General features: G+C 34.0%; 1 protein-coding gene across 2 annotated transcripts; it reads right to left on the bottom strand.

The window, feature by feature from the left end:
• Positions 1-316: 316 nt before the first annotated feature.
• On the bottom strand, positions 317-11,459 carry LOC122314113 (protein GLE1). Of its 2 annotated transcripts, none has more exons than XM_043129522.1 (15): positions 11,308-11,459; positions 9,431-9,598; positions 9,134-9,286; positions 8,830-8,944; positions 7,911-8,059; positions 7,172-7,343; positions 6,449-6,668; positions 6,236-6,345; positions 5,459-5,529; positions 4,383-4,464; positions 3,671-3,745; positions 2,865-2,948; positions 1,063-1,194; positions 830-952; positions 317-749 (listed from the first exon to the last, which is right to left on the bottom strand). In XM_043129522.1, coding segments are annotated over exons 1-15 (1,932 nt in total). In that variant the 5' UTR covers positions 11,310-11,459; the 3' UTR covers positions 317-473. The 2 variants fall into 2 exon arrangements, with proteins under 2 accessions (XP_042985456.1, XP_042985457.1); XM_043129523.1 differs by having other exon boundaries at positions 9,134-9,247.
• Between the last annotated feature and the right edge of the window lie 453 nt (positions 11,460-11,912).

The raw sequence follows: 11,912 nt of genomic DNA, 5'->3' as shown, positions 1-11,912 counted from the left end.
TTCTTACACATAATGAAGAACTGATTATAATTAAAAATCAAAACACAAATTTTTTTTATGCTAGCTTATGAATGATGTGTTTGGTTTGGCTAAGCAAGCTTATAAATAGACCTTTTTTTTTTGTTTTTTTTTTTGAATGGTTAGCATCACCTAGGATGCTGTTTTATTGGAGAGGTATTAAATTCCTTGAAATGATAGTGTCATCTCTAAAGCTCAGGGAAATGCTGTGCGTGTAGCCCACCAGCTCCGAAACATGCAGCATGATTCTAATAAGATATTAAGATTTGGACCTAGTCTTCTACGAAAAGCACCCTGATGAAAATAAGGCACGAGGAAGAGTCATTTTACTATAACAAAGGGTACTCTGCATGCTGGTTTTGAATCTGATTTAAATCGTTGGAGACAATACACAAATTGCAGTACAAACAAAAAAAAAAAAAAACCAGTGAGATGAAGTCTTGGTAATATTTAAATCAGTAGAAATATTTATTTGGTTGCTGGCGAGAATACGAGTTGTAGTAATCTGGCTCCGGCACCATAACACTTGATAGCAATGAACCCTGCAGGGCTTTTCCCTCTGGCTCCTTTAGGAACTTCTTATCTTCCATGTAAGCTTGAATCTCAACAATGGTCGCTCTTAACCCCGACTCTTCACGTGCTTTCAGTGCTTCCAGAAAATTGTTAGAGATGATGCTCAGCACCTTCATGAACTGAGATTTATATTTTCTGAAGAGAGCAAACCCTGCCATCTGTAAAAACAACAAGATTTTGAAATGAAGTTTATGCAAATATTTATGCAAAAGAGCATAATGTTTGTATATTAACATACTTGCAGGAATGCATTCAATGCAACGGCAGTATATCTATTGGCAGGCATAGTGTTTAAGAACCGTGCAATCCATGCCCAACCTTCTTTCAGGCCATGTATGTTCCGGACACCCTGCACTTCTGTCTGCCAAAAAATGATTCTAGGTAAAAGCTGCTTCTCGTGAATTTCCAAATAACTAAAAAAAAAAGTTTCCATCACCTCAAAAGTCAAAACACAAAAGCATAGTTACAAACCTGAATGATGGCCCCATACAGTTTCATGTAGGACTCTAACCGTCTCAAATAGTCCCCAATGCTCTCAATCTTTCCTTCTGTTTCCCGGTATCCGATGGCCTTGTAATAAGCTTCTTTGGATTCAAATGCCGACTGAAGTAGAGAAAAATAATTTAAATCCATACAGTAGCAGCAGAATCCATAATAATAGCAGTAACAAGTGGTAGGGCCAAGAAATTTAAAGTTTCCCCTTCGTTATTTTATTGGATTGGTTAGCCACTTGAACGAATTATATCCGTATAATTAAGTGATATTTCAAGCTCTCATAAGCTAGCCATAACTTGACTATCTTCAAATAGTTGGATTTAGGAAAATAATTAAATAAGAAAAAATCTATTCATCATTCATTTTCTCATCATCCTCTCATCATTCCATGATGTGGCATTAGATGATAAGTTCGCAAGTGAAAGATAATAAATAGTCTCCAAATCATCTAAGATCATATCATAGAATGATGAAAAAATAGATGATGGGTGGCATTACTTATTAAATAATAATCACCATTGTAATTTGTCTCAAAACCTACAATATGCCATCCAACTGAATATCTTCAATTGAAAGAAAGGGTACAAGATAAATAACAGGAAAGAATCAAAGGAATTAGATAGTTACTCTCATGCTCGTATTAACTATACAAAATTCCACAATAACAATCAATGCTCAATACAGGTAATGCGATCTCTATTCGGTTCCTCTATTGTTATCCTCATGCTCTTACAAGATATTTGGGGATGTTGAAATGAAAAATCTGTGAATGGTAGTGAAATAGTTTGAGTTAAGATGTTTTCAGAGATCGTAGGAAATGAGTGTGAAAAGGTTGAATAAAAATATTATAAATTTAAAATATAGTTAGAATATAATTTTTTAATATTATTTTTGTTTTGGGATTTGAAAAAGTTGAATTGTTTTGTGTTCTGTTTGGAAGTTTGGAAAAGTTGTAATGATTCTATAAAAATTATATGAAAAAGTTGAAAATTTAAAATTGAAAAGTAATTGTATTTGAGTAATGTTTGGGAAGAAAATTATGAAAAATTTTGAGATGATATGAAATGAGATAAGATATGTTTTCCAAACAACCCCTAAATCTATCTAGATTTGATAGGTCAGCCAAGTGTCATCCCGTCTATTTAAAGCAGGAACATCCACATCATATGAGACTCTTAAGTCAATCAACCATATGTAATGTCCTTAAAAGTATTGACAAATGCATCAATGCTACCCTACCCTACCTTCCTGTGACCACGCAAATAACAATTGTTGATGTGACACGTTTTTTCTATACATCCTCATAGTGGTAGTCACATACTGGTTTTACAACATCAGAATATATGGAGACACGTGATTTCCAAATTTATATTAATTATCAAATGCATGTGCTTTCAGTTGTTCTGATTTCGTGACTGCAGTCTGCAGGATAGTATTGGTCTGCTACAGTTGCAGCAACAGGTGATGTTTACATCTGGGATGAGTAAGGCAGGATAACTGGTTAACCTATGAACGGTGGGTGATGAGTGCAGAAGGCCAAGACAAAAGCATAAGAGTATTGGGGAAACAAGGTCCTTTGGAAAAAAAAAAAATTGAATTTTTTATTGGAAATGTACACATATAACTAATAGATCTTGAGTCCAGAGCTTCACCTTCTCAATACAACTTTACTAACATGACATGAGAAATTGTCCTCAAACAATGACTGATTAATCGTCAAAGTCACACAAAATAACCATAGATTGATGGTAAAAAAAGTTCAAGTTGATAAACATCACCTTTGAGTAAATTATGTGCTTTGGAACAGTGTAAGTGCAGGCTCTGTGTAACTCGGCTAGAAGGAGATCCATTGCATGTGGAACCTGATTCACATATCATCGAAATCTAAGCAACTAAATATAATATGTACAATAGCTGCAGGTTTGATTTAGTCCTCTTCCCACCTAACTGTCTCCTGACCCGGAAATGGCCCTGACCCAGAAATGGCTTCAGTTCGGCGACCAAGATGGTGGAAGTCTATTTTTAAATAAATACTAATTCAAGGAAAGGATCATTCAGTAACCTCCTACAATCATAGCTGCACAGCATATGCATAATGTATAGATGAAGAAATGTATGCAGCTTTCCTTGAGATTAGTAGTGCTGTGACAATAATGTATCATGTGAGGGCTTGTGCACTACACTAGTCATGTACATATCTGTGTATTTCCAAATTCATGAAATGTAAAACCTTTCTTCAAATTTCGTGCAGAAATATAACGTTCCATGAAAGACCTGTAGAAGTTGTTTCATTAAGATATCCCTAGATTGTCACATGAAAACTTAATTATAACCAAACTACCCGCTACCATCTGCACCAACTTGACATATAAGCATACAATTTTTTTTTTCACATGCAAAGCAAGTCAAGGTAGTCCCTAATGTTGCCATATTTTGAAGTTCAAAAATGAATCCTTTAATTATTCCAACCTTTGAGTAGCATCCTAATGTGTAGAAGAAACTAAAACATAGGAAACAGTAATTAGCCCATGAAGGACCTCTTTAATCAACTGACATCCTTGCCAATCAATTGAACACATCATACCTGTGAAATAACAAGAACGATGACATAGCCACATGCAAAAGCATCATTATCTGGGCTTTCACAACGAGAGACTACCTGCATCAAAATTGGCAATAATGTTGTATTCTTAAGCTCACCATTTACATATAAAAACACAAAACAAAAGAACTTTTATTCTCAATATCCTGAAGTATAAATTCTAAGATCATATGATGGCAAAAGATTTTGAAAGAGCTTCGCAAGACTGCTATCAATTACTTTCTTTTAATTTTTTTTACCAGTATTTTGTTATCAGTAATTAATTTCTTACAATAAGCGGAAGTGAATAGTGAAATCCTATTGTCAGAAAATCTCAAATTTTTCGCATTACATGTTAATGTAAGGGGCAGTTGCACTTGCAGTTTGTTGTATACACATACACCAGGTTTGCTTTTATTGATGAAGTCATTAGATTTTTATGCTGTCTGAACTTTTACACTACAATGGTTATCTAATTTCAAAGTTCTACATCCTCCATTCTCCATTGTTTTGCTATGTAGTGATGTAAGATTGAGCTGTTTTTCAATGCAGTTAACATTTAATAGCAGAAATCCTATATTGTCCAACTTAAAGCATGTTCAACGTGCTTGATCCCAAATTTTCCCTCTATCCTCTACATTCTCTGAACGAACCAAGCAAAAAATGAATCATGATGGGAAAAAATGCATGTCTGTGACCAAATACTTGAAATTACCTTCTTTGCAAATGCTGCAATGCTGATGGGCTGAGGGCAAAGAGGATCATTGAAAATCTTTACAATTTCATGTGACTTTTCTCTGCAAGTTGTAAGTTAATAAAAACAAAAAAGCCAAAAAATGTTTATTGCGTTATTGCAAAAGAATTCTGTCCAAAATGAAGACAATGAATGAAACTAGAATTTGAGTTCTTTAATAATTGGCTTGTTTTTTTTCTCCTTGCCAAGGGCCTATGCACCCCCGGGATTAGTCAAGACATTCTTCTCGAACACCAGGTCCAATAAAAAAATAATAATGGGCTTGTTTTTTTCTCACATTGTCCGAGTTCTGCATATATGGTCCATGATTAGTTTCGAAAGAAACTAATCATGGGAATCTCAAAACAACAAATGATTGAATCTAAAGTTTTTGCGTTAATGAGGAAGGCAGTTCCATTCATACAACAGAGAGGAGTTGGAAGGTAATGAAAGAGATTATCATGGGGATGTACACGGTGGACTGGTTCACTAAAACATTGGAGGACTGTTTGACGGGTGAGAAAAAGGGATTTTATGCTACTTCACTGGATGGTAGTTAAAGCTTTATTACTAAGAGATGTGCTAATGCTCATGGTTGCTACATGGCACAAGTGCAGTATGGAGGTGGTGTCACCACCTCCATATTCCATGAATGGATGAAGCATCACAACCTCAACCAGCTTGATCAGTCAGCATGATTCTATTAGTTCATTGCTTTGAACGATACAGTAAAATAACCAAACAGCCCAAGGGGCTGGCACTTAATTTACTGGTCCAACTAGGCAGTCTTATCCAATACAGTCCAGGGCAAAAGTCCACTCTAAGACAAACAAAAAAGATGTCCATATCACAGCCACCACACAAGTCTGATTGGCCGGTGTGAAGGGCAAAAAAATGGAATGCAGGGTGAGTTGAGTTCAAGAACACAAACACAAGAAAAATAAATAAAAGAAAAAGAAAAGATATTTATGTACAAGTGTATAGATAATAAAGGTTGACCAAAAAAGTCTAATCACAAAATATTAGGCTAGATTACAATGAGACTAAAATCACCTCACCTGACGATCTCTTTTGTCCCACTTATTTGTCTTATCAACCTAGCAATATGTCTTTCATAGCTGCTGAAATCCTAACAAAAAATGAGACCATGTCACTCAATGATATAAAGGATGGAAATCAACTTATCTAAGAAAGAGAAACGGGATCCTATATATTGCATGCTCAGAATACAATAGCCTACGACCATGACAACAGAAACATGATGCAAACTCTAAGGCCTTGTTTTGTTAGGCCATTTTTAAAATTTCTCCAAAAAATTTAAAATCAAACCAAACATCCTTAAATCTTAAAAAAAAAAAAAACAAAATACACTTTCAAATTTTCATCCAATCATTTACCCAATCATCATCCAAACACAAAAATCAAAAACTTTTACAAGAACAGAAACAAAAACTACTATTTAAAAATTATACTTATAAAAATTTTCAACTCTACCATCCACTTTCACAAACCCCCATACAAAATACATCAAAAAATATTATTCAAAATTTTCTCAACCTTGCACAAAACCCAATAAACACTACATCTCAAAAATTTCTCACAAATTCTCTCAATTTTCTCAAAAATGGAGAAGCCAGATATGGCCTAATCTAGGACCAACAGTATCCAAGCATGAATAATTATCTTATCTTTTCTCATTTTTTTTATAAGTAGTTATTTTATCGTTCTCCATAAAAGGCCCAAATAAATTTTTTTTCTAAGTATAAATGTCTTCAGAAAATTAAGACAACTCATTCCAATATTTCAAATCTTAATCTTTGTAGATCTAGCAATACCTTATTGTGAGTTAACCTCAAAGCCTGGTTACTTTCCTCTATCTGCTGAAGTTTTTGTAGTCTCCCCTGCTCTAAAAGAAGAGCACTTTCAGCAGCCCTGAGAACGTTACCTGCCATCACATTGCCAATTAATACCTCTGATGAGGGAAAAAACCTTAACTGAAACAAGTCACTAAAACATAACACACAAAGCATGTTAAAAATAAGGAATACCATCTGATTGTGGGTTTTTTGATTCATCAGATGGAAATCCTTTGGATTCATTTGAAATTCCTGAATTGGCATCCAGTTGGCATCCTGCAGCTGCTTCTTGTGCCACCCCAGCAGCAACCTTTGCTGCTGTTTCATTAGCTTCCCTTTCAGCAGCTTCTTTTGCCTCTCTTCTCTCAACTTCTAAAGCAGCTCTTTTTGCTTCCTCAGCTCTAAGTCTTGCCTGCATTTACAAAATGCTTTTATCACTAATTAAGTATTTTTATGCATTCCCTGTGACTCTAGTAGGTATATCAGAAGTAATTTGACACTATCAGATTTACCAGAAAAATGGAAGTATGTGACCAGAAAGCCAGTTGGAGCTAGCAAAAATAGGGAATACATCCAATGAAGAAATGGATATTCATTTCAAATAAAGAAAAAATTACAACCAAAAATAAGGAACATTTTCCTTGCATAAATATAGAACTCTAAAGACAATGTCATGATGAGACAAAAAAAAAAAAAAATAGAAAGGCATGCACATCAAGCGTGTTGGGTTGGAGAATTTGATGATCTTGTATCAGTTAAACAGAATAGTGTTAGCATAAAAATAAAAATGAAACCCTCCCCCCACCCCTCCCAAAAGAAAGTGTTACGTAATCTAATGGAGTTCCTGCTTGCTCATATTCCAAGAACTGACAAGATAATATGGTACCAAAAGATATCTACAGAAGCACAACAAACCTCAGATTCTGCTCTAGCTTTTTCTTGGCGTATTTTTTCTTCTTGGAGAGCCTTTTCCTTTCTTTTGGCCTCTTCATAAGCTGCATCACTTCTTATTTTTCTTTCTTCTATTTGTGATCTCAATTCATGGTCCCGCTGAACAGCAGTCAAATGATTATCAAGTGCTTCTGCGCTACAAAGAGTGCAAGAAAATACAATAATTGATATGACCTATATAAGTCCCCAAAGAAAGGAAGGGTACAAAAGGAAAATATAAAATGCAACTTAGACTTCCAAGACTAGACAGTAAAAAAATTATATCATGCTCCAGCGAGAAGCAGCAACAGATGCCAAAACAAAGTTTACATGCTTAAATGACATAGTTTGACAACAGCAAAACAAATGACTTTGTTCAATATTCAACACCTATTGCCGATCTTAACAACCTACATGACATTAATTTTTCAACTGTCTTTCTTGAATATGCAATTGTAATTTTTGTTGGTAGAGAAAAAATATATATTAAATGGGTAAGAAAAAAAAATCTAAATAATGGGGTGAATCAACAGCAACTAAAAATATTTTATTATGCCTTAAATTTCACTTTATAGGTCTATAGAAAATAATAGTAGGAGTTTAGACATAACAGGCAAAGGTCGCAAAGAGTCATGACATCAGAGACTAGGATATACCAAAAACTCAACCATGTCTTCAGCCAGGTAAAAATAAAATCATAGTAACAAAGAACAAGTGGTCTTACATCTTGCGCTGATATTGAGTGTCAAGTTTCTTATCGATTTCCCGTCTTACTTCTCTATATTTCTCAACTCGAGTGAGTGCAGAAGCAGACTTTTCAGTTTCACCCATCAAATCTGTCTCTAGTGCAGAAATTTTGTTCCTAATCTTCTCCTGTTAGTCAATCCAAACACTAGTTTATGCACCAAGCAGCAAAAATTACTGAGACATAGACAAAAAGACCAATCAGAGAATGGGCTCCTCTACTACATACAACAACCGAGAAGTCAAGGAAGAGCATGAGAAAAGAGTTCAAGGAGAGCACGAGATAAACTGGTAATTTTTATGCATCCAGGTTTAACAGATAATTCTATCGAAAAAAATGAATGAATGAATAAATAAATAAAAGGAAAAAACTATATACCTTACCTCCGTAAAGTGGTAATAATAGTATGAGCAGCAATCAGTATTAGACATAGATTTTATGCATTATTATATGAACACAGAGACAAAAAGACGACAATTTTCAGCATCCAGGTTTAACAGATAATTCTACACACAAATAAACCCCTATATGAGGAGCAGGAATGGCAGTAGTAGGTGTAGATTTTCAACATAATCATACATTAGTAGAGACAAAAATATTTCTTTTTTGGATGAGTATCAAAACTTTATTAATAAGCCCAAAAGGTGCAATTCACATACAGGACAGAAAGATTACTATCATCAGGTTATATATATCTATAAATATGTTGCATGGGTGTTGCTCTTGTATATGTCCCGTGTACTTGGCTATGCCTATTTTTCAATAAAGCTCTTATTTACTGATAAAAAAAGTATATCTAAAAAAATGTGTATTGTCTAAATCTAATTTACTAGTACTAGAAAGAGTACAAGAAGTGGAAAATGTAGCAAACTACATTGAGATCTACACTACTACATACCTTAGTATCAACTTGATATTCATATGTTAGTTCACATAAAGCACTTTCTACCAATCCCACTTCATCCATCAAGTAGGACTGGAACTCAAGAGCCAACTCATCATCAGAATCATCACTGTTATTGAAACATAAAAGTAAGTGCAAACGCCATCATTGAATATCTTGCAACAAAACATAGATCTCCTACATTACAATGCCTGGACCTGGGCAGTTAAAACATGATTGCAAAACAAGTAAAGCCCCCCAAGAACATTTCCCATTTTCAAATAAAGTTTCCCACATGAAATGGAAGAGAAGTTAGCACCTCAAATAATGTTTTTCACATTTGAACCGTTTCGCAGGCACTAATCTTCGATTGTCCTCACCATCACTTTCAGAATCCTCCATCTCATCCTCGAACACATGCATTACAAAAGGCCTAGGACATTTATCATCACTCTTCTCATTTGAGAAGTCTCTAAACAAAGTTGCAGATGGAAAAAGGTTCAGACTAGCAATAATAGTCATTAGTCATATATAAAAATTTAAAATATATATATATATATATCAAACTGCCCCATTGGGAGCATTGACAAAATGGCATAGAAGAAAAATCTGATACCGCAGTCTTGATTTGGTGAAACGTGCAGGAACCTTTGCAGAGGTATTGAGCTTCATTTCCAATGAATTAAGCTCTGATAATAAAGCATCAAAGTTCCAATCCGGCTCAGGGTCCAAGGCGATTCCATCAACACTTTGGGGACAATGAAGTTCCAACTTTACAGCTCCCCTATATACAAAGAATCACCATCAATTGAAAGAGCATACAGAACAAACAAGCAACAAATTTGAAACGAAGAACACAAACAATAATTCTACACAGAAGCCCCCACACTCACACACCCTATACGTTGGCAACAAGCAAATTCTCTTTTTTTTTGCCCATATGGTTTCAAACAGATGCGTTTGTGGTTTCAAAGTCCCTCGCGGACCCCCTTTTCTCCTTCATTAGAAAACACCTATTAGGGTTACAATAATTTTTCTCCTTCAGTTCGACGCCACTTTGGGTCTCAAGGACAGTGGCCATTCCCCCAAGCATCACTAATAAGCTTAGATGTCAATCCGAAATCTCAAAATAGAACTCTAAGATTGTGTTTGGTTGTTGAACCAAACTCAACTCATATCAAACCAATCATTAATGGGACCTACTACTTTCTCAATTTCCCATAAAAAAGTTAAACTCATCTCAACCTACTTCATATATTTCAACCTAAAAAGTTAAACATGTCTCAACCTAAAATAGTTAAACTCATTTCAATAAGATTTACAAAATATTACTATTCACAACTCAACTCAACTCAACCCATCTCAACATGCAAACATAGCCTAAAATACTAATTTTTCTTTCATGATCTAAAATACAGGAAACTTTTAGTTGTAATAGTCTTCATCTATAACCATTAACCAGGAGGATAAAAACAAATATTTTCCCTATCATAGTTTCTTGCGTCAAAAACCCCAATTGCTGATTAAGACATAAATTTAGAAAATGTAGATAATAAGGGCATGATTGGAGAATGAGATGAAATGAGAATTTTGTTAATAGTAGTAAGATAAATTTGTGAATAGTAATGAGATAGTTTGAGTTGAATATTTATTAAGCTTTAGAAAATGTGCGAGAAAAAACTGAATAAGAAATATTATAAAATTAAAATATTGATATAATATTATTTTTATTTTAAAATTTCAAAAAAATTTAATTTTTTTGTTAGAAAGTATAGAAAAAATATAATAATTAGTTTTAAAAATTGTAATGGTTAATTTGAAATTGTCTATGTTTGAATGATGTTTGAAATAGAAATGAAATGAGATGTCATGGAATGAGATAAAAATTGTTTCCTAACATCCCTACCAGAGAATTTTTGTAAAGAAAACCAAGGGTATGCGGAAGCTATTTCAACATAAATGTTGAAACTAAGAGAGATGTAAAGAAAATCCTGGGTATGCAGAAGCTGTCAGTCGAAAGCTCAAATATTGTGGGCAGATGAAGTGGCGGAAGCTCTGGTATTACGGGCAGCAGCGAAGCCTTCAGAAGTTGGCATTGATGAACTCGTTAGAGGCTGGTAGCAGATCAAGTAGGGTCTAAAATCAAAAGATTGGAGGGATTCGATGAAGGCAAAATGTTGGGGGTTGAATAGCTGACAGACGTTTCTGTTTAAAACAAGTTCGTCCCCCTTTACTTTTTAAAGCACTCACGACCGCCAAAGGTGTGCGGCTATGTCAAAATATCTGGCTACTGTGTAGCAGAACTCGAACAAGAAAAGGTGCAATGTTTCATGCTTTCTGTTGCTTTGATTTAGGAAGTTTGAACATTGAGAATCATCTAAATCATAATCTCTAACTGAATTGGACTTGTTTCTGCTGCCAAATTCTACACATTCAACGTTGTTGGTATTCTAAACAATCAAATTGATCGAAGGAGAAAGATGGGGAGCTCACATTGTCTAAAATCTCCAAGGAGCCTTTCCCTGTAAATGCTTCGGGAAACAGAAGAGCGATATGCATCCAGGAGAATAGCTGATAATTAAGGCCTTCAAGGTTTCTGATTATGCTTTCCACTTCTGGTGCCCAGGAATTAGGTTTTTTATTATGCGTTTCCTTTTGAACGAAAGGACCGTTGCATTTTCCGGTTTATTTTTCCTTTTTTTTTTTTCGTGAAAGTTGCGTGCCGAAGAAGCGAGACGCTCCAATTTTTTATGAAAAAGTTTTATTCTTCATTTTTACAGAACACATTATATATAATTTTTTTTATTTTTTTATTTTTTTTATTAAATATGATGTATAGATGATAAGTAAAATAATTTAATTAATTTAAGAAGAATAGAACTTAAAAATTTTTAAAAAATTATAATAAATATATTATATAGTGCATAAAGATGATGAGTAATAAAACTCTTTTTTGATATACAGATTTTTAGAAGAATTGATGGGATTCACTAAAGCGTAGTTTGGATATCAAAAATATCTTAACTTATTTTATCTAATTATTAAAATTTTTTAATTTATAAATCAAAATATAATAAATAATTCAAATTTTTTAAATC

The sequence above is a fragment of the Carya illinoinensis genome, chromosome 6 (genome assembly GCF_018687715.1).
Source record: "Carya illinoinensis cultivar Pawnee chromosome 6, C.illinoinensisPawnee_v1, whole genome shotgun sequence".
Lineage (NCBI taxonomy): Eukaryota > Viridiplantae > Streptophyta > Magnoliopsida > Fagales > Juglandaceae > Carya > Carya illinoinensis.
Note: the sequence above shows the minus strand (reverse complement) of the source record. Positions and strands in the feature narration are given on the sequence as shown.

Coding starts and splice junctions, on each gene's coding strand:
- LOC122314113 (XM_043129522.1), bottom strand. Junction 3,746..4,382: donor TTGCAGCATTTGCAAAGAAG/GTAATTTCAAGT, acceptor ATTTTGATGCAG/GTAGTCTCTCGTTGTGAAAG. Junction 1,195..2,864: donor AGCACATAATTTACTCAAAG/GTGATGTTTATC, acceptor TCTCTACTTCAG/TCGGCATTTGAATCCAAAGA.